This window comes from Siphateles boraxobius, unplaced genomic scaffold, assembly GCF_051911475.1.
Source record: "Siphateles boraxobius isolate OS27281-9 unplaced genomic scaffold, OSU_SipBor_1 22, whole genome shotgun sequence".
Lineage (NCBI taxonomy): Eukaryota > Metazoa > Chordata > Actinopteri > Cypriniformes > Leuciscidae > Siphateles > Siphateles boraxobius.
Window position 1 is genome coordinate 4903144 of NW_027508833.1, and position 23500 is coordinate 4926643.

General features: G+C 38.1%; 2 protein-coding genes across 3 annotated transcripts in view; both read left to right on the forward strand.

Annotated features, from left to right (window-relative positions):
* The window catches only part of pgfb (placental growth factor b), a 30677-nt gene extending 13811 nt beyond the window's left edge, over nt 1-16866 (forward strand). The window contains exons 2-7 of one of the 2 annotated variants that reach the window (XM_077238446.1): nt 8598-8637; nt 9826-10022; nt 12007-12086; nt 12324-12353; nt 12438-12500; nt 15689-16866. In XM_077238446.1, the coding sequence (XP_077094561.1) occupies nt 8598-8637; nt 9826-10022; nt 12007-12086; nt 12324-12353; nt 12438-12500; nt 15689-15710 (432 nt within the window). In that variant the 3' untranslated portion in view covers nt 15711-16866. The remainder of the gene's footprint in view (nt 1-8597; nt 8638-9825; nt 10023-12006; nt 12087-12323; nt 12354-12437; nt 12501-15688) is intronic. The other variant, XM_077238447.1, reaches the window with a different exon arrangement.
* A 1225-nt stretch (nt 16867-18091) lies between these two features.
* cipca (CLOCK-interacting pacemaker a) lies at nt 18092-22571 on the forward strand. The gene is made up of 4 exons (XM_077238448.1): nt 18092-18250; nt 18749-18864; nt 19872-20041; nt 20542-22571. Exons 2-4 carry the CDS (start codon nt 18819-18821, stop codon nt 21403-21405), a joined length of 1080 nt encoding a protein of 359 aa, XP_077094563.1. The 5' UTR covers nt 18092-18250; nt 18749-18818; the 3' UTR covers nt 21406-22571.
* Nucleotides 22572-23500: the final 929 nt, after the last annotated feature.

Genomic DNA, 23500 nt, shown 5'->3' on the forward strand with positions numbered 1-23500 from the left:
TAACACACATATGCTTCCAGACATCTCAGTTAGTAGCATGAGTTGTTGTGGTGACGGGACCCTGGCTCTTTCCTGTACGGGCCTGGTTATGGCCCAGGGGACGAGGCGCAATCACAATCAGGAAAAATGGATCTGTCCTTCCTTCACTGGCACTCAGGGGACTGTCATCCACTCTGTAGGCTTTAATCTCTCATCTGGAGGCAATTTGCTACCATTTACATAGCCACAACAGGGCTTACTGTAATAAGGAGCACAATTATCCATGGTTGGCCAATTTCAAGGGAGTTTATGTGGAGATGTTTTTGAGCAAGGAAATATTGTTTGTGCTGTCCTCCAGGATTTTGCTCACTGGAATCTGAATAATAATAATAATAATAATCTAAACACTTTATAGAAATGTTCATTAACTAATGCATCCGGGTCCATTTTGACCCGGAAGAGGTACATAACATTGTTTTAAAAATCCATAGTTTAGTATGAAAATTTAACTTTGGATATGTTTGGATATGTTGGATATTTTCATATTTTTAAATAAAAAAATATAAGAGATATAACCATTTAAACAAAATTTATACATATTTTGTTTTGGGGTCCATTTTGACCTGAAAGTAAACTGAAATATATATACATATATATTTCCTTTATATTTTCCTTTACTTATTTAGACTACTTGGTCTAAAAAATGACATTAATCTACAAACAGACATTAATTTAATTTAATTTAATTTATCATTTTATTTAAATTTCTTTATTATAAAAGTCTATACAATTTTGTTCTATATATATACATATAAATTTTTTTTTTTACCGACTTTAAACTTTGTTTGAAAAATAATGTTTTGATCAGTCATGAATTTTAAATTCAAAGGAATTTAAGACGTAAAATAAAAATATAACAGATCAGTAGCTTTAGACTACTTGGATTAGTCATGCACATTCAAATATTAATTTATTGTATGATTTTAATGCGCACTGACTAATGATATGTTGAGCATGAAGTAATGTAATAATGTGTTTATTATTATATATTCTGGATTAGTGTGCTAAGTTGAAACAGTTGTGATGAAGTATATTCCTTTGCGTAGTTTCTTTTCTTTCGATTATTGTTTTATTAAACATCAGTGTCTGTTGCCCCCATTTTTTAAAAAGCAGTAAGTTACTTGATTCTGTACATTACAGTCATTTTACCAGGGATAGTGAGATTATATGTTTATTACTTACTTTAATTTCAATAAAATATTACCATAATGTTAATACAAGTAATAATATTTTAGTCAGGATGTTAGAACAGATCTAAAAGTCTAAGAAAAAACATTTAAATTAAAACAGTGCCTTATAATTTAAGAACAAAGTTTAATCTAAATCTTTTTTTTTTTTTGTAACAAATATTATGTAAATCACAAATTGGTTGCAAAAGCTGGATAGCATTTGATTCACAAATATTTGGTCTGAAATTAGGCTGTTTGCTGGAGTAATACAGGACTGTGATTTGACATATTTGCACTGGGCAAGAAGCACATGCATTGTTTTTGTTGGGTAATATTTGTGAAAATAGCAGAAATTCTTTTTTTCCCTGCCTTTTACTGTGAAGTTTGAATTAATGTAACCTCAAGCGAAAGCCTGCTTGAAACCATGATCACAGGATTCTGTTCTTATTAATAAAAATAAAAGGAACTTGTGGTTATTACGCATCATTAAAATATTCCAGTGATCCACCCTGTCTCACTTTAGTTTTGCCAGTAAAGGCGTGCAGTCTGGCACCAGTTTTATAGATTTTTTGTTGTAATTTGTGATGTTGAAGTAAATGTTCCCATAGACTTTGTGTCTGCTTGAAGTCTCATTTTCAGTTTACTCAGATTCTTCCTGTCGAAGAAGGCCAGCCCTCTCCCACACTGATGGATCAATTGGAAAAGACAGGATGGAAGGATACTTTTTCTGCATGACTTCAGGTCACTGTGGATTAATATTTAAGAGACAGGTTTTTATCCTAGACGGTTCTGACCTGAGCGGAGTTACAGTTGGAAGTGAAAACGATAGCACGATTTATAAATCGAATTGATTGCTTAAATATACTTGTCTCTGCAAAATAAGCTGGGATAGCAGAATAGATTTTAACATAAAACATTTTTTTACTTCTTTAACCAGTCCTGAGTCAAATTATTCAAGGAAAGAAGACTCATTTCTGGAAACTCACAAGACCGTTCACAGTGTTAGTAACAGAGGACATCAGAACCTCTAGAATTTCAATATAATCCTCCATCACTGGAGCCAGCACATTTTCCCAAACAGCCTCTCATATTTTCCTATTTGCATTTGTAATGCCCTCAGTTTCTATCATAATCCACATTTTTAAGAGGAGCCAAAAGTCTGCAGAAATGTTTGGTTACCATTTTGTTTGCTTTCCTATTTTTCTCAAAACTTCCTGCCTCGCATCCTCTGGACCGCAAGATCGGAGTTATTAAACCTGATGTTTCTACTTGTAGGAGACCCTGAAGTTCAAATCAGTCTGTTCATATGCACAAAGTCATAGATAGATAGATAGATAGATAGAGAGAGAGAGAGAGAGAGAGAGAGAGAGAGAGAGAGAGAGAGAGAGAGAGAGTCCGAAAACCAGTCCGTATCTGGTGTGACCACCATTTGCCTCACGCAGTGCAACGCATCTCCTTCGCATTGAGTTGATTGTTGATTGTTGACAGTGAAATGTTGGTCCACTCCTCTTCAATGGCTGTATGAAGTTGCTGGATATTGGCAGGACCTGGAACACGCTGTTGTATACGCCGATCCAGAGCATCCCAAACATGCTCAATGGGTGACATGTCCGGTGAGTATGCTGGCCATGCAAGAACTGGGATGTTTTCAGCTTCCAGGAATTGTGTACAGATCCTTGCAACATGGGGCCGTGCATTATCATGCTTCAACATGAGGTGATGGTCGTGGATGAATGGCACTGGGCCTCAGGATCTCGTCACAGTATCTATGTGCATTCAAAATGCCATCAATAAAATGCACCTGTGTTCGTTGTCCATAACATACGCCTGCCCATACCATAACCCCACCGCCACCATGGGCCACTCGATCCACAACGTTGACATCAACACACCGCTCACCCACACGACGCCATCTGCCCTGTACAGTGAAAACCGGAATTCATCTGTGAAGAGAACACCTCTCCAAAGTGCCAGGCGCCATCAAATGCTTATGGTAGAGAAATGAATTCACGGGCAGATTGACAGACAGACAGACAGACAGATTGATTGATTGATTGATTGATTGATTGATTTAAAGGTGGTTTTATTTACTTTATTAACTTAAATGATGTAAAACTAGCCTGCACTCGTCTCATTTTGTTGTTTTTACTTACTTATTCCAAGAGAGTTAGTACTTAGAACCATAATTTACAGTGTGTCTTTATCCTCCCACACCACAGTGTGTTCCAGGGCAGTCTGTCCTGTCAGTAGCATTAATGGCATAAGGTACTGACATGGCCTCATCAAAATAATCTGAACAGACCAAGAATCCATTTAAATATTACACACAGGTGGATGTCAACACTTACCACACATAACACCATAATGGTGACAAGTTACAATTGAGTACAGAAAAATGACCACTTAATAAAAATACTGAAAGTGACAAATATTATGCAATATGACAGTAAAAAGTAATCTACACTGTTCATTAGCTTTGTGATTTACTAACTAATGAAAGAGAAAAGAGATTGAAATTTAAACTTCCTCTCTCTCTGCTTAGTGTTCGGTGTTGCTAATGGTTCCAAAATTACACACTACTGTATACCTTTAAGCATTGATCTTGTGTACGTTCCCAGTGGTGACACTCTATAACATTCCCTTTCAGTATTTATGACCAGTATAGATCCTTCATGAGTACTTTACTTTCATGCAGCCCATCTGGTTACACACACACGGACAAAGAGGTGCTACGTGAGGTCCCTCGCATAGCTGAGTCAACGTGCCAAGTATTTGTGAACCTTGCTCTTCTGTTCAAGACCAAAGGAGCATGGAGATGCCAAGAGCCTGCCTTCTCATGTCTGAAAGACCTGCCTGTGAATAGACCTGCCTTTATCCCTCACTGTCACTGAACTCGCACTGCCTAACTAGACAGCATTTAAGGCAATATAAGCATATTCCAGAGTAGGCAGCAACTATATGATATATAAGCTTAATTAAGACAAAAGGCTTTATCCAGGAAATCCCAGAATGCACTATGACAAGCTCAGTGTAAAACATTATGTCATTATTATATAAGATGGAAGAAAAAGTCAAAAGCAGTGTTAATTATAAATACATTTATATTTCAATCAATACTTAAAATTATTCACAAAAGAAAAATTATTCCATCTAATGCGGAATGCTTCAACACATATTTTCATGTGATACGTTTCTGCTTATTGGAGAATCATGTTGTCACAAATGTTCCATGAATGATGTATAATGTTTTTGTGCTAACGTTTTTTAAATCCATTATAATCCATAATTAAAATGTTCCATTAGCCGAGTTGCTTGGATTCTTAGCATTTTCGCATTGCACTGCACTAATTTTCCATTGTTTTATATGTAATCATGCTAAACAGGCGTGTTTAAAGCGTGTCTCGTGTCTTTTGCAGCATCTCGCATGATACATTATTCTGGTGACGCTCAAATTCCTATCATATGAGCATCTCGAGAGCATCTCCATTGCTCTGCATCTCGCATTTTTAATAACAAAAATTGAGTTCTGTATTAATGGTCCTTTAAGCTGTTAAAGCTACATTTTTAATAGGGAACAGGATGTTGAAAGTTCTGCACTCCCAACTGTGTATATATATAGCATAGGGTTAATGGAAGTACTTAATCTTTACTGTAAATGTCTCTGTAAATTCCCTCGTTTTAGAAAAAAAAATGGCAAAAACAGTAATCACATTGACCCCGCAGGATTTCACTTTCACTTTCACAACTAGTCTTGCCGTGGTGGCTGAAAGCTTTGACCTACTAGGCCTTTAAACTCTGTGAATAACTCTGTGAAGTGTTCAGATCCTTTTTATTGCCTAATCATAACTCTAGTTCCTCTTCAGTCGGTCAGTCGACGCCACGTCAAGACCGACGAATAGGAATCTTGCTAGAGAAGCCAATCTACTTTAAGTGAAACTAAACGAGCCAATGCACATTGGCGTGCAGTCATTTGCATCTGCTGTTCAGCCATGCAGCGCAGGTATATAATGATCAGCAGGTGCAATTGGAGCCGTGCACTTCAATGCTGTCTTCAAGTCTACAGAACTGTAAACTACGAGCAAGCTTTTTGGGACCTCTCCACATTGGTGCAGGCGACACAGCGCGGCAGTGCGAGTGATCTCTCTCTCTCTCTCTCTCTCTCTCTCTCTCTCTCTCTCTCTCTCTCTCTCTCTCTCTCTCTCTCTCTCTCTCTCACTTCTCTCTCTCTCTCTCTCTCTCTCTCTCTCTCTCTCTCTCTCTCTCTCTCTCTCTCTCTCTCTCTCTCTCTCTCTCTCTCTCTCTCTCTCTCTCTCTCTTTTCTCTCTTTTGTTTTAGTTTTCATTGAGCAAACAAAAGCTGTTCTCACAGCTAGTAAGGTGTGCAGTGAGAGCGCTCAAAGAGCGTTTCTACAGCTGGTAAGACCGAACGACGTGAGAGAGACAGTGCACGACAGGTGCACATTCCTGTCTGTGTTTGCTGTGACCGTTCCCCAGCGTGCTTCAGCACCAAGGAGAGCAGTCCCTAAAAGAGCTTACAAAGATAGAACGCGTATTTTTAAAGATGACATTTTATCTGTGTGTTTCTGGATGCGGTCGTTACCTGGGATCGCAGGATGGTCACGAACGCTGCCTCGTGTGTCTGGCCGTCGAACACGGTGTTGCAGCGTTCGTGGATGAGTCATGCACCCATTGTGGGAAGATGACCTTCTCAGAGCTCCCAATGCCTCTTCCTCGATCCAACCCTCCCCAGAAGGCGGTGGCACAGGAGACCTGAGGATTACGGTGAGCGTGCTTTCTTCGGGGAACCAACCCCCTAAGATCCCTCATCCCTCTCACACTCCGCAGCCAGTAGAGCCAGCAACGGAACGTGCTGGACCATCCTCGTGGTGTATACCAGTCATTTCCTTCAGTGCTCCCCACAATGAACGGCTGTCGATCGCTGCATCGGAGGGTGGGTCAGACTTCTCTGGGGATGACGATTCGACGCCCCTGCCCCCTTTGGGTGTGGCAGCAGTGCCCGAGTCAGACCCGGAGATAATGGCCATGCTTTCCTGGGCCGCCAACAGGATTGGGCTTGTGTGGAACTGTGCGAGGCTGAATGATTGGTATCTCGGGGTGGCGCGCGCTGGTTCTCAGCAACCCACCCCAGTGCCTTTGTTCCCGGAGGTGCATGAGGAGCTCACGGGGGCGTGGTGGACGGCACCTTTTATTGCCAGAAACCCAAGAAAAGCGGTGGGTGAATCGGAGTCTCCACAACCTACCGTTCAAAATGCTCACGCAGAGAGCATTTCAAATGCATCCATCCCTGAGATCGGTTTGCAGCGATCGACCTGAAGGATGCGTACTTTAATCTACGAGGTCTTGCCCTTCGGGCTGTCCCTGTCTCCCTGTATCTTCACGAAAGTCACGGAGGGGGCCCTTGTTCCCATGAGAGAACTGGGTGTTCGCATCCTCAACTATCTCGACGACTGGCTCATATAGCACACTCTCGAGATCAGTTATGTGAACAAAGGGGCCTCGTGCTCAGGCACTTCAGGCAGTTGGGTCTTCAGGTCAACTGGGAAAAGAGCAAACTCTCCCCTGTGCAAAGGATCTCTTTTCTCTGTGTCGAGTTGGAGTTCCTACCACTCCCTTCAGGAACCAGGTGGTGAACCTGCAAGCGATGCCCCTGCTCTGTCCCGTTCGCGCTCTGGTTTCACAGTGTTATCCAAAAATCTCATTGTGTGGGTTATCACGGAACAACAGTGACAGGCATACTCTGTGTAAGCCCTCTTATATTGCCCTTCTAGGCAAGAAGGAGTAGAGGCTTGCACAGGGCGCTGGATGGGGTGCAGCAGCTGTGGCCCTTTGGTGGGGATTCCTATTCGTAGGTCTCGATGTGTCCCGTCCTGTCACCACATCTGCTGCCGCCCGCTGGGGCGGGCAGCTTATCAGGCTCGGCTCCCAAAAAACTGATGTGCCATCGCACCTTCTGCTCATTATATACCTGCGCTGCATGGCTGAACAGCTGATTCAAATGATTGCATGCCAATGTGCATTGGCTCGTTTAGTTTCACTCGAAGTAGATCGGCCTCTCTAGCGAGATTCCTATTCGTCAGTCTCGACGTGGCATCTCCGTTCCCTCCTTCAGGGAACAAGGGTTACCATATGTAATCGAGACTTTTTTCTCCTTTATATAGGCTAAAATTAACTGGCTACAAAGTTGTGCAAAGAGCCTGTAGCAATATTTCACTGTAAACAAGCACCAGAATTAACTTCCCTGGATTGAACTTGAGATAACTCAAATTTCAGAATTGTCTGTTGTTAAATTGACAACTTCCCTTTTCAAGTTGACTACTTGAAGCGTAAACACTTTTTTTTTTCTTTTCTCAATGCAATAGTTTATAGATTAAACAGAAATGCAATATAACATAATATATTGTAGAGAAAAGATTTGGAGACTTTAATTTAATTCTCTACCACTGTTTTATAGTTTCCCCATATCTCCCATCCCAAAGTATCGCATGCTGTTTCCTTCAAGGCACTGACATAAAACCACACCGATTCCTACATTTTTCTGGCTGATAGAAAAAAAAAGGCATGCTGTTTATCATAGGCTCAATTGAAAATAACCGCAGAGGGAGATGGACTAATGGGAAAATAAATAGCTAAATCTTATACTTCAGGAAGCAGATTTTGAACTTGAACAGACACACACTAACAGGAATATAATATGGCTCAGCTTGTTGTCCTGGCACACATTAGAAAGACTTTCCCTGAGTAAATGCCCTGCAAAAACACAGTTGAGGAAACATGCATTATTGTTTCTTGCCACCAGAGAGGGCTGTTGTTTAAAGGCCCTGTCATTTAAGTCAGTGAAAAATCCAGCATTTCTGGTCACCAGCATAATTTTTCATGCAGGGACCAGTATGGGATGCTGGTTGCTTGTCGCCAGCATGGGAAGTGGGAGTGCAGGTGGACCAGATACACCAGCTCAGTTTTACCTGAGAAAAGCATGACTAGACCAACACTATAACAGCTCTAACCAACATAACCAGCTTGAACCAACAAGGAATTAATACTGGTTTATAAAAGCAATGGGGGCACTGAGAAGCCGGGGTTTACAGTGAATTTATAACAGCTAATAGGAATTGTTTTTGCGGAGCTGTTACATATTTACTGTAAACCACGGCTTCACAGGGATTATTGCTTTTATGGAATGGAAAAGCATAGTATATTACATTGTATCTTAACTTTACCTGAAGATTAAATCATTTTTGTCAAATCTGTTCTCGAAATTACATGTTCTCGAAAAAGTTGTATATTAATGAAGTGTGTTCACACTTTTTTATCATTGCCTTTATAGAGTATCAATTATATAATCTCTGTCTTTTTGTTTACTTTTTTGCAGCAGAGTTCTTCCTTAGGACATGTAAACATCACTGCTAAAGGTAAGAGAATCAGCTCATGACTTAAAACATATAAAATACATATACATCAGATACACTGGTTTATCTTGCCACACTTGCTAAATTTTACAAAATATGTTTAGATGATACGCTCTTAGAAGAAAAGGTTCAATATACAACCTTAAAGGGTTCCATCATGTGCTTGATATATAGAACTTTTTATGGGTATAACTTTGTTTAAAAATCCATTAGACATGGAAGTATTATGTAATCATTTAAAACATTTATTTTAATATAAAACCTTTTTTAGGAATGAAGGTTCTTTAAAACTGAGTGAAGAATATATAAGTCTATTGAACCTTTTTTTCCTAAGAGTGTATAGTTGAAAAAAAAATATTTTTTCCCCATCTTTCTTACTCTGTTTAACATTTATGTCTTGGTTATGAGGATCAGACACAGATGAAAAATGTATACTTTTCAGGAACTGTAAAAGGGGACTGTACATTCCTTTCATGTGCCATATGTTATTTATTTAGTAGAACCTTTTTGGCAGTATTTTAAACAAATTTACTGTCAAATAAATATTCATAGCCTCTATTTCAGATATAAGCGAGAGGCTTACTCATTAATGAGAGTAATATGGCAATAAAAAGTCAAAATTTGTAATAAAGAGCCATTTCTCTGCAAGACCACATAGGACATTCTCTTTTGAGAAATCCTGATAAATGAAAACAGGACACACACACACACACACACACACACACACACACACACACACACACACACACACACACACACACACACACACACACACACACACACACACACACACACACACACGAGATTTTTCTTGTTGCCTTTCCCAGATATTTTGTAAATCAAACATTTCTATTTCGTTGCACATTTCTGCATATATAAATGTGGGTCATGTACTGTGTATATTTGCCTTGCGAAATAAGAACAGAAGTATCTTGAGATAAAACTATAATTGGTTCAACCAGAGTGAGAAGTTCAGAATTTTGAAGATTTTGATAGATTTTGTAGACATTTTCAGAACTATATGATTCTAGTCTAATGAGGCACATTATTATTGGTTAATTATGGATTATGTGAAAAGTACTTATCTTATCTATCATAGTTTGCTCAATGACTGTTTATAAATGCTCAGTGATTGCTTCTTGTGTGTTCTAGCACTCTTTTAAATGTGTCATATTTCTGTGTCTGTCGCAGTGATTCTCTTTCAGGAGGTTTGGGGGAAAAGCTTCTGCCGCACTATAGAGAAGCTTGTGGAAGTGGTTCAGGAGTACCCTGGGGAGGTGGAGCACATTTTCAGCCCTGCCTGCGTGCCATTGGTCCGCTGTGCTGGTTGTTGTGGAGATGAGAACCTGGAGTGTCACCCTACGCTCACTTCTAACATCACTATGCAGGTAAGAACAACAATACTTACTGTTTCAAAAGAAGCACAACAGGTCTTATTGTAATTGCGACATTATATATCACAATTGTTTTTTATTTTCGAATTTCTCTAAAAATTACCCTTTTTTTGTTTTTTACTTTGGCGAGGAAACTGGCTTCCACAATGTACTTAGACATTTGATTCCTCTAAATATTATATTATTTTATATTATACACTCAACGGCCACTTTATTAGCTTCACCTTGTTAGTACCGGGTTGGACCCCTTTTGCCTTCAGAACTGCCTTAATTCTTCATGGCACAGATTCAAAAAGGTGCTGGAAACATTCCTCAGAGAATTTGGTCCACATGAGAGCATCACACAGTTGCTGCAGATTTATCAGCTGCACATCCATGATGCGAATCTCCCGTTCCTCCACAAATGTGCATTGGATTGAGGTCTGGTGACTGTGGAGGCCGTTTGAGTTTAGTGAACTCATTGTCATGTTCAAGAAATTATGTTTTATTAACAAAGTTTGGGAGGAGCACGTTCATGAAATTCAACCTAATTAAACATACGTGGAGTACACGCAGACAATCAAACCTAATTAGACACGAGTGGAGCACACTCTGCCTATCAACTCAATCAACAGTCAAGAGGTGTATATATACAGCAAACTTACCTCCGTTCGTTGACAGTTTAACAGCATCCCTCCACCACCCCATCTCCTCACTTCCATTCCTAAATATACTTACAACGGGGGGAGTACTCTGGGTTCGGGAAAAAATTCCGAGCTCGGATCCCTCTCCCCGGACAGCACGCCAAATACACATAATCTTTACTCTGTTTAATTGATGTAAGTGTGAACTCGTGAAACAAATTTGAGATGATTTGAGCTTTATACATGGTGCATTTTCCTGCTGGAAGTATCCATCAGAAGATGATACACTGTGGTCATAAAGTGATGGACAAGGTCAGCAACAATAGTCAGGTAGGCTGTGGTGTTTAAACAATGCTCGATCGATACTAAGGGGCACAAAGGTAAATACCACCTACACCTTTACAGCACCAGAAGCCTGAACCGTTGAAGGCAGGATGGATTCATGCCAAATTCTGACCCTATCATCTGAATGTTACAGCAGAAATCGAGATTCATCAGACCAGGCAATGTTATTCCAATCTTCTATTGTTCAATCTTTGGTGAGCTCGTGTGAGTTGTAGCCTCAGTTTCCTGTTCTTATCTGACAGGAGTGTCACCGGTGTGTCTTCTGCTGCTGTAGCTCTTCTGCTTCAAGGTTTGATGTGTTGTGTGTTCAGAGATGCTCTTCTGCAGACCTTGGTTGTAGCGAGGGTTTATTTGAGTTACTGTTGCCTTTCTATCAGCTGAACCAGTCTGATTATTCTCCTCTGACCTCTGGCATCAACAAGGCATTTTCACCCACAGAACTGCCGTTCACTGGATATTTTCTCTTTTTCTGATCATTCTCTATAAACCCTAGAGATGGTTACGTGTGAAAATCCCAGTAGATCATCAGTTTCTGAACTACTCAGACCAGCCCGTCCGGCACCAACAACCATGCCATGTTCAAACTCACTTAAATCCCCTTTCTTCCCCATTCTGATGCTCAGTTTGAACTTCAGCAGGTCATCTTGAACATTTCTACATGCCTTAGAATGTAGTTGCTGTCATGTGATTGGCTGATTAGATATTTGTGTTAACGAGCAGTTGAACAGGTAGACTTAATAAAGTGGCCGGTGAGTGTATTATATTATATTATATTATATTATATTATATTATATTATATTATATTATATTATATTATATTATATTATATTATATTATATTATATTATATTATGACCTAAATATATAAAAATGGCCTTGATTGTTGGAGGTAACCTTGGCATTGTTTGCTTTTTCACTAAAGTAATATCTGTATCTATATCTGTAGGAAACATTGTTTTGTCTGTGTCAGGCACACAGTTGCGATGGATATTAATATTTTGACTCTTTCAGTTATTAAAGATTAAGCCAGCAGAGCAGGGCCAGGAATATGTGGAGATGACCTTTGTGGAGCACAAAGCCTGTGAATGTAGGTAAGGAAAAGATCAATTCAGTTTATGTAACCGTGTTTTGCATACAGCTATTTTGTTATACAGCTGCTTATTGTTATTATAGATTATTGAACATAATTTAATATTGAACATAAATGTTGAAATTGTGAATGTGTTTTTCTGGATGAACTGAATTGATCAAGTACGAAATATGTGTTTGTAATAGTCCCTCTGCTTTTCTTTTTGTCTCTGCATGATTTCTCTTACATTGTGATCAAGACTAAGAAAACCTACAACAAAACAAGACAGGTAACAAGTGGTACTTCACTTATACGCAATTACACTTTGGTATACTGACACATTGGATTACAGTGATTATTCATGTTTTTGTAGATGGAAACCCAGAAATAGAGGGAGAAAAAGGAAGGAGAAACAGAGAGTGAAAGACTGTGACAGGTAAGTTAAATATTGACAGTTTTACATTAGCTTGTAACCAAGCTAACAATGCAATATTATAATAAGCATAGATAAGCATTAATTCTTAACATACATTTTAACTATACTTTCCTGTATTTAATGTTATCTAAATAATATATATATATATATATATAATGAGGTTCAGATGTTATGGGAAGAAGGAGGCGGAAACCGGCAAACATTTAAAGTTTTTAATAATAAAATAAACAAATACAAAATTAAAGTAAAAGACAGCAGCCCCTCATGGACGACTGCTGTCACATTATAAAACACAAACAAAACAAAACACAGGTTCATCCCTGTTCCTCTCTCGATCTCCTTTGTCGTCGCTCCACCTCTTATGCTTCCGCTCCTCCATGAGAGATATGAGACCGGTGCGTCGCGCAGGTGTCGCTCATCAGTAATATCGCCACCGGCCTCGTGCCATTCTCCCACGGCCCTCTGCCTCGTCCTGCTCGCCACAATATATTTTTTATCAACATCAACGATCTGCCATTGGATTAATGTTTTTCCAGTGAAAATGCGCTATTTCTACTTGACTTGACACTTAAAAATTAATTTCATTGATGAAAACCAGTGTTTCTTACCCTTTTACCCTAACCCAATTGTCCACAATAATATTCAAAGACCCCATGTATTTTCCAGTTCTTCGTAATTTACTTGATAAGGATTAAGTAAAAAAAAAAATAATAATTATATATATATATAAGTTATTCAGTCAAGAGCAGTGAGTGATTTTCTGTTTTCCTTTTGTTGTTTGGTTCATATTAATAGCATCTATAGCAGTAGGTACATTACATTTATTCATTTAGCTGACGCTTTTATCCAAAGCGACTTACAATTGCTATATATGTCAGAGGTCGCACACCTCTGGAGCAACTAGGGGTTAAGTGTCTTGCTCACAGTGGATTCGAACCCGGGTCTCTCACACTAAAGGCATGTGTCTTATCCATTGCGCCATCACCACCTTGTCCATCAGTAGTGTATATTACGCTGCTTTCACTTTAATAAACAGATCAAATATACACATGCGATTTCTTCCCTGCTGTTTAACTCACATACATACAGTAACCGACTGTGTGTGACCTTTGTTCACTGCGTCTTTAAAATAACCTTGTGTGTATTTGATAGTTTAAGCACAAATGCGAAAGAGAAATTAGTTTAATATATAGTTTGTATAGTTTAACTGTACAGGTGCGCTCAGAAAACCATATATCAGAAGTTTTTACTGATACGGCTTTAAAGCATGCAAATAAAAAACTTTTATAACGAGGAAGAACTGCAATGTCACGTGACCGTGGACGTGATAGAGATGATAATCAAAACCGATCAGATGATTTAGTTTTTGGCAGAGTGTAGCAAATTAGCTCTATGAAATATGAATAACCAATCATAACTTGTTGTAATTGATTATGAATATTCGGGTCAGTTAATCAGATTAACTTGATGTAGCTACATTAACATTACAACCAATTACACAGTTCATCCCATGAACCCTCAATATTGGTTATTAATTAATTAATAGAAATGTACATTTCCGGGGCATGGGAAATGTCTTTCTTACTTTACAGTACTACTTAGAGCAAGTAGTTAAGATCTATATGATTAGTGAATCCAGATATGAGCTTGAGACACAGACAACTTTACATGTGATATGAAAAAGACTTTACTAATTAGACTAAACATTTAAACGACTCTAAAATACACATACAAACATGCATACAGTTTACCAAGGGAAAGAGAGTTAAAGCAGAATACAGGAAAGCAAGAAGTTATGGCATTGTTTGAAATCCAGCAGATCACCAGCCTTGAGCAAACCATCAGTTTAGTTCTAACACGTCCTTCTTTAACCCTCTGGGGTCGACAAATGCGCCGGCGCGTTTTGCTCGATTTTTTTCACATAGCAGGAAAATAGACTTAAAATACTCTGTCATTTTTGGTCATACAGACTTAAGAAATATAAAAAAATAAACTGTTGAAGGTGTACTTGTTTATGTGTCCACTTACAATCGAAATAGAACATTGTGCTTTTGTAAAATAAAGAAAATCAACAGGGTGTGCTTTCTGTCTCTCCATCTCCGTTAACTTTTTTTCTGGAGCACGTCTCTAAACTTAAACAAAACTCAGCGAATACTATTCACCCAGGCATGAGCAATATATCTTTATAATCATTTAAGTTTGTACTTTTAAAATATCTAATTCAAAACTAAAATAAATATTCTCTGTTTATGTAATCTATAAAAAAATAGAGAGGTGGCAGCCGATCTCATTATCGTTCTCTCAGCTCATTATTCTGCTAATGTGACACGCCCACGGACGGCGCGCGCTATTCAAACGCAAATGATCTGAAGCGACACATGCAAACGTGTCAACGCCCCTCATAAACGCGATAACACAACAAATTTAATCATCAGATTAATGTACTATTTTACTAAAAAAGCACAAATGTCAGGGCATGTCAAAACATCTCAAGGACCCCAAAAACACCTTAGACCCTGTAAAGTCTTATCAGTGTAACAGGACACTGAGTTCTGCCAGTGGTGTTAGCTTCATTGTGAAGTTAGTTTCGGGGAAAACATAGACCTTTGTTGGGAGAGTGAGTTCGCCAGACTGTTAATTAAATATAATGAATAATTTGTGTATGTGTGATTGGTCCAGACGCAGGCACGAGCTGTAAAGGCTCCGCCCTCTTCTAGATAGTGGGGCGGGGAGCAGCAGCAGCAGCTCATTTGCATTTAAAGATACAGTACATGCACTAAAACAGCATGTTTTTCCTTCCACTCAAAAATGGGCATTTACAACATGGTATAAAAAAGGATTGTGTGGTATTTTGAGCTGAAACTTAACAGATACATTCTGGGGTCCCCTTTAAAAAATAATGATGTGCATGGATAATCCATTTATAATACTGCAATATTCCATTAAAAAATGTTGTTTTTGATTTCATTGTGACTTTAAAGCCAGTAATTTCAGACATTACCAGAAGAAGAGCATCATCTCACTCGGTTCTAAAACAAAGCTGAAATTGACATTTTGATTATTTGACAGTTTTTTTATGTATTTAAAGGTCACAAGGACAAAGAGTGCATTTTTTCTGAGCGTAAGCAGCCCACTTATGCTGATATGTGCTCTCTCTCTCTCTCTCTCTCTCTCTCTCTCTCTCACAGGTGTCAGCCTCCCCGTAGGTAAATGCTGTCTTGGAGAGATGCCAGCCAATCACGCGCACCCCCCCCCTTCTGTGCGACCCTCACCATCATCATCATTCACTCATGGATACTGCCACTGCTCCGCATCCCACGATCCCAGATGCGCAGTTGTTATGGTGACGGGGCTTCTGTCTGCAGTGATCTATACAGGAAACTCCTGTTGTGCTAGTCTCTACAGAAGAAAAACAAACCTAAAATCTGAGACTGACTTAAACCCTAAGGACTTATATTATTATAATATAATAAGATTGTTATTTTATTGTGTTATATTAATAACATTAGTAGTAGTAAAAGTAGTATAGTAATAGTAGTGGAACAGGTTTAGCAGCCAGCTTTTCCAACTCTTATTTATTGAAATCCACTGAAGTACAACAGTTTGTGTTCCATTAATCAATATATTAAAAAAAGCCATTGGTATTTGTTAATGAATCCAGTAGCAACCACAGAACAAACAATGCCAAAGATATTCTATTTTCATCTGTCTTATCACAACTATGCCTAGACTATATTACACTTTACTTAGGTGAAAACCTTGTTAGGTGATGTTTTCTTTTTAAAGCTTCTCTGTGGGTTTAGCCCTCGACTTGAGCATCAAATAAGTGGATTGACATACTGACCTCTAGTGGTAATAATAAAATAATTACAGTACGTACATTCACAAAGTGTTCAACAAAGATTAATACTGATCTGAAATTCATCCCGTAATAATATCATTATAGTTTTCCAGCTATGGTAATACTAAAAGATTTGATGTGTGCACTGTATAAGGACAAAGACTTTGCTCTGAAAGGGCCAGTCAACAGGAACCGAGACAGACGTTCATCACGATATGAATGAATGTTGGTGTATTGTATTATTGTGAAAATGACTGAATTTCCCACACTTTAGACTCGGGTCTGTCAAGTGCTGGAATTAATCCAAAGGAGCATTATTATCTTTGCTGCTGACTGAGTGTAGGGCCCTAAATATAAATGCAATATTTTTTACCATAAGGGCTATTTAATTCCCAGTGTATAAAAATATTGTGTGTTTTTCATAATATACTGTTAACGTATTAATATTATACAAATCTAAGAGTAACTTTCAGAATAAAGTGACTATTGTTTATTTCTGATTATCATTAAAAAAAAATTGTGAAATATATTTTGTGTGTGTGTGTGTGCGTGTGTGTGTGTGTTTGTGTGGTGTGTGTGTGTGTGTGTGTGTGTGTGTGTGTGTGTGTGTGTGTGTGTGTGTGTGTGTGTGTGTGTGTGTGTGTGTGTGTGTGTGTGTGTGTGTGTGTGTGTGTGTGTGTGTGGTGTGTGTGTGGTGTGTGTGTGGTGTGTGTGGTGTGTGTGGTGTGTGTGGTGTGTGTGTGTGTGTGCTCAGGGTTTGGGCCAAAATACCAAGCATACTACTTAACTCTATCTGATTATCTGATTGTGAATGGAAGTTGTGGGTGGGAAATGTAGTTTAACATTATTTAAATGTAGGATTTTTAAAGTCACAGTTCAATAATATATGTTCCATATGATTAAATATCAGTCAGCCTAGGCCTACAGTAAAGCATATCAAGTGTTAATTTAAAGGGTAAACGGGTCTGTTCTTGTCCCACATTCTGCATTATAGTCAATCAATTCAATAAAACCACAAATAAAGCCAAAAAAAGATTTTTAGAATGTCTGGTCTGTTTATTAGGTTATTTTCATGTATCCAGTATCCAAATTTCGATTGATTTTATGCATATGGTTTACACTTTAATGCAATAGGCTACATATTTTGGCAATGAGTTATAGAATTGTTGACGTTTATGACTTTCTGAAGTTGGAGGACATGATCATGATCATGTGGAATGAGCAGTTACATTTGTGTTTAAGATCTGTTTTCAGGATAAGATTTGTAACGTTAGTGGAGATGAGGGCCAAGTGTATTACCATTCCAAAAGAAGGACCAGTTAATAATTCTAAATAAATTACAGTTTTACCCTTGGTAAATAATAACAACAATAATAAAAACATATCCACCCAATATTTATTTGTTTACTAACTTTATGATACTCAAACTTATTTGGATGTCACTGACGTTTGAACTGCGTGAAAAATCACAATAGCTATGTTTTTATTGCGTGGCTTCCATTATTTGCACAACATTTTTATTCATCAAAAATGATGGGCTGGAGAGGATGATGACGCTGCAACGCGTGCTAGATTCACTCTTGACGCTGCAGTGCAGATTTCACCGTGTGAGAAATGCTCACCACATTTCACAGTCACGTTTACAGTCGCAAGGGTTCAACTCTGCACCAATCAGAAGACCATATGCAAATGAAGGGCGGGCCTTGCAAAGTCAAGCAGGTGACGATTAGGCTGTTCCCCTGGTAACAGCCAGTTAAGTCAGCTGTGAAGGCGGAGCTACGTTTGTAAACTCACGTTGCACTCTGGACAGTCTGGTTCCCACAACAACAGAAATATAAGCTTAGTTTGAACTCGTCAAGACAGCGTCATTTCGTACATAAGCCATAACAAGAGAAGATCATTTGTCTTGGTAAGTATAGAAAAACGTGCGAATTTTTGTTGTCGTGTGTTTATTGTATAGTCTCGTGTTTGGCATCGTGTTTCAAGTGCTGCAGTAAGTTAGCTGATTCGCGACATTCAGACTCTTTTCGTATGTAACTTATAAACTATTCGCTTCTAGATCTAAAATAAGGTGCTACTGTTATTTATTTTCAAGCTGTATTTTAAAATGTTGATATGTATTGTGTTATTTCTGTGGTGTTTACGAGCTGTTTTATGTCTCTCTTTCAGTAACTTCTTGTTATTCATTGCTCTGTTTATTTAATTTACTATCAGAAACTGTGTTTAGTAGTGTTTCTTTATTCACGATAAAGGGATTTTGCACGAATAAACCATATGTTGTATTTAAGTCAGTTTGGAGGTGCATTTCATTTACTCGAGTCATTAATGTGCTCATGTTACACTAGACTATCATATTTCAGGGTTTTGACTTTCCTTTATTTAATCCATGTCTCTGTCCTTCTCTCAGTCACTGCCTGGATCAGGGCTGTACATATGGACTGAAATCAAACTAATTGGACCACCAGAGAAGATCCAACATGGGCAACAAACGGAAAGCCTCCAATGAGATCGACAAAGATTCAGGTTTGTCATTTATATCTATATTGTCATTTATATATATAAACATAATCCTAACCCTATAGTAAGTACATGTAGTTAGTTATCATTACTCCGTGCGTTAACTGTAACACGGACACCTTAAAATAAAGTGTAACCCAAGATTGTGTATACCCATTGCCAAATAGGCCACTCCAGGATGACATTCAAGTTTTTAATATTAGGAGAAGATCCACCAACATGTTCTCTTCATCCAAATCCTATACCCCTGAAGCATGTTTTATTAGATTGTGCTGGGCTTAACCCTGTGAGAAACCTTTTTTATTCAGTTAACACTTTGGAAGAAATATTGAACAAAGTTTGACCAAATATAATTTTAGAGTTTAAGTTAAATAATACAGAGCCCCCCACATGGCATGTGTGAAAATATATATGGTATATAGGCCTATACAGTATATATCGTGGCCACGAATTAAGAATTCGTTCACTCATTTTAGTTAAATTAAGAATTTATTCCCACAACTTACTAACTCGCTCTCTCGATTTAACTAATAATTTAACTATTATATTGTGCGCATGATTTGCTTAAAGCGAGGGAACGCATTAGTAAAACGTGCTGACGTATTAAGTCATGGGAACAAACTGTAAATTTGTAGCCACTATACACATATTGTTTTCCCACGTTATGTGCGGGGCTCCAGAAAATAATTATAATTATTTATTCAAAAATAGATTTTAAAAACCTAATATAGTTTACCATAAATTTGTCGCGCCATGAAAATAGCTCAAATCGCTCATGGTGTTAAAAACAAACAAACAAACACAATCTCAGGAGAAAGTCGATTTCACAGCCCTTGTTTTTCTGTGTATTATAATTTTAAGCAAAATATAGTGCTCTACTTGTCTTTCTCAAATGCAGTGGTGTAATTATATGCAATGTCCCCAATTGTGTCCGTTATTAGCTTGTTAATGGTGTATAACTGCACATACAATAATCACTAGGTTTTACTCTTAACACTATTTTCCCACCATAGATGCCAGCTCAGGATATTACAGTGCTTTGGACCAGACAGACTTTGAAGACGTGGGACCAACCAGTACTGCAGCTCAAAGCATGCCGACAGCTCCTCGGGTGCCTTTCATTCCTGCCTCACATCCAGGCGCTTCTCGCATGATCGTAATGAACAACCTTGTCCTCAAGCAGGTATTACACACTCATACAATTCAGTAGGTCTGTAAGCTGAATATGAAGAGAGATGTCTGTAAATCATTGGAACTAGTCTATGAATGCCATGTTTTTATGTACTTAAAATTACTTAAAGTAATGCGGCCAGCTGAAGTAGGCAAGAAAAATTCGAAACTTCTAATATTGTACATTTAAATCAGTTTCAAAATCAATGATTTAATAATATAAAAAAATAAATTTCATACCCTTTCTGAAATTTGTTTAGTTAAATCTGACATATTGATATAAAGTGAGATTATTTCACAACAAATTATTTTACTGGTGCCAGTTGTGGCTAATTAAATATTATGGGCATTTTTCCATTGTACGTTATAAGGGTCACACTTTGCTCCTTGCTTGTACAGCTGTTTTTTCATTGAATAAATGAATAAGACACATCATTGACCCACCTGTTATTGTGGATGAGAACTAAAGAGTATCCTTTTTTCAAAATTGTTCATTGATAATTCTTGTTTCAGCCAAACTCTGTGGCCCCTGCGTTAAAACCTTGGAGCTTAAACACTTCATTGGATGTGGTTCCTCAGTCCCAGCTGCTTTTCCTACAGCCAGTCATACCCACTAGTGACTGTAGCAGCCAGAGCTCTGACAAGCAGAAACTTTCCAGAAAGCATGTTCCCATGCAAAACACCTTCGCAAAAATTGCCCCACACCCTGCACAAGGGTCTACAGTCGACCAGGGTCCCAGTGCCATCCATAAGAGGGACAACCACAGTCATAGTGGTAGACATCAACGACGCTGTTATGATGATAAACCTTTCCACAGTTCCTCTTTGAAGCAGGATGATTCTGACACATTCAAGGGTTATGGAGTAGACCCTAACATTGCTTCTTTGGGAGACATGGGTGTGGAAAACCCCTCATCCAGGCTTTCTGACCTTCAGGAGCCCCATACCACCACTTCACCGTTCTCACTTTGCGCTCACTCCCTCCTCGCTTTATTCCCTCAGAAGTGTCCCAATTCTTCAGTAGCCCAGAGCAGTGATGGGGAGAATATCTCAGATGACTTCTCTCCAAGTTCCAGCAAACGCAAACGCTTCTGCAACACGTATAATATTCTGAATCGGTCAGGCCTGCTGGGCATCACACTGCGCACAAAGGAACTCATTCGGCAGAACAAACGTTCCCAGGCCCAACTTCAGAGTCTGCAGGCTCAGACTGACCTCTTCTTGGAGGCCATATATAGTGGAGACCCCAAAGACTGGACCAGATTACAGCTCAACCTCCAGAACTCTAGAAACAGTGAGGAGACGCCAATGGAATCACCGGTGGACTCTCTAAAGGATGCGGAGGAGGATACCTCAGATGCGGGTTGTGTGGTGTAGTAGCAGGTTTAGATATGAATATTTCAACTGCTGCGGTTTTATGGAATAACCATCTTTGCTTAGACCTCAGAAGCTTAGGAAATTTTCAGCTTCTTTTTATAGATTCAGTTGGAAATGTCAAAGATTTGAGACTTTGGAGATCTAGTTATCACATCATATGTTATCTATCCGATATCAGTCATCCTTATACCTGTGGTTTTGTCAAAAGTATATAAATACAATGTTTAGGTAACAACTGCATTTTTTTTTAAATAAAGTGATTAATTCGATAATGAAATAATGCTAAAAACAGTATACTCCCATTTAAAAAGAATGCTATTAACTGTATTTTACTCTTATTGGTTACTATTTGGAAAGGAGGGCTTGGAATACCAGAACTGGAAAGTTAAAATATTTTCTGCTCCGAATGACGAAAATGGAAAAACATTTATTTTGTAATCTCTGTATCTAATAAATGCCTTTGACAAATTACACATAATTTTTTTTTTATCTTTAAGAGATTATACTTAAGTGCACAATACTATTAATAATATTTTTTTAATCAGTTAAAATCATCCTTGTATTTGAGGATTTGTAATAATGTCTTTGTAATACACATGATTTGTATGTGTATAATGTGTTCTCATCTCCAAGTAAATGTTCTTGTTACTGTTATCTATGGGAATAAAGAGTAAGAGGACTAATAACCATTTGTGCTAGTCAGGGTGTATTTGAATGGTTTTTATTTGTAATGCATTGTGATGAATTCTTAAGTGGGACGTTTGCATAGAGCGAGTGTGAAAAAACGAAAAGTTTTCATTCGGTTTGGGTGTGAATGGGCAAATGCACAGGTTGATTATTTTTTTTCTTCCTGTAGCAATCTGTTATACTGCATGCATATAGATTGTTTATTGTGTTCGGGAAAGCAGGTACTACAGTAAGTACTTGATCAGGTGTAGTAGTAGAATGTGCTATGTGATAACATGTACATTCTAGTGTACTTTACAAACAAGTTTCTGACTTATCAGAACCCGATACTACACAATACTTTTTTTTTCTTTGCTGTAGAATTCTATGCAATAGTCTTAGCATTAGTATTGTGCTGAAGTGCAGTTTTGTATTCTGTAGGTGTCATTTGACTTTTTATGTGCCTTAAAAAAATAAAGGCATTTGAAATACATTTCAAATTATGCTCTGGTTATTTCAAATTTGAACAATGATTTTTTCATTAAATCATGTTGTAATGTGTTTTAAGATAGAAGCTAAAGATTGAAGATCTCTGAAACTATTAAATTGTTTATTAGTTTAAAACAGTTTAAAATAGTAAATATATATACATTGCATATATATATATACACACACACACACACACACTGTGCTGGGTAGTTACTAACATGTCATCTGGAGTACATAATCAAATTAAAATGAAGTAGACCTATAGGTACTTGTTGTAATTATTACATTTTAAAGTGGTCTTATTATAACCTTTTACAAAGTCTTGATTTTGTTTTTGGGTGTACTGGAATATGTTTTCATACTTGATTGTTCAAAAAACACATTTTCACATATTTTACATTATTACAGCTCCTCTCTCCCAGGCTGGTTGAACCAGGGGGGTAATCCATCAGCCGGAAGATGAAGCATCGCGGGAGCCGCCATTGTAGCAGAACTTCACATGCTGTTAGCATTCCATTGACTCCCATTCATTTTGGTGTCACTTTGACAGCGAATAACTTTACATCTGAGGCGTCCAAAGACTTCATTTGTCCATTATTTATTTCTAAATAAACACGAAATGTATAAAAGGCTCCATTACTTTGTATCTTACGTTATGGCTCCGTAGAAGCCGTTTTTGTTAAAAACAGGCTAACGATTGCGTCATAACCACGCGACTTTATGTCGCACAATAGAGACGTTACCGTACAGACAGGAGGAGAAGCTCGCAGGCAATTTACGGTCTATGAGGCAATCGGGGGAACATAGAGGCATAAAGTCAAGGGAGAAGCCCATACATAGAGAGTCCATAAAAACAACGGGACAAAATATTTCAACAACGTTTTTGAGGAATTAGGTGATTCAGATTTGTTTTGCCACAGCTACTAGAAGATGTACAACT

Coding starts and splice junctions, on each gene's coding strand:
- cipca (XM_077238448.1), top strand. CDS start 18,819: ATGGGCAACAAACGGAAAGCCTCCAATGAGATCGACAAAGATTCAG. Junction 18,865..19,871: donor TGAGATCGACAAAGATTCAG/GTTTGTCATTTA, acceptor TTCCCACCATAG/ATGCCAGCTCAGGATATTAC. Junction 20,042..20,541: donor ACAACCTTGTCCTCAAGCAG/GTATTACACACT, acceptor TTCTTGTTTCAG/CCAAACTCTGTGGCCCCTGC.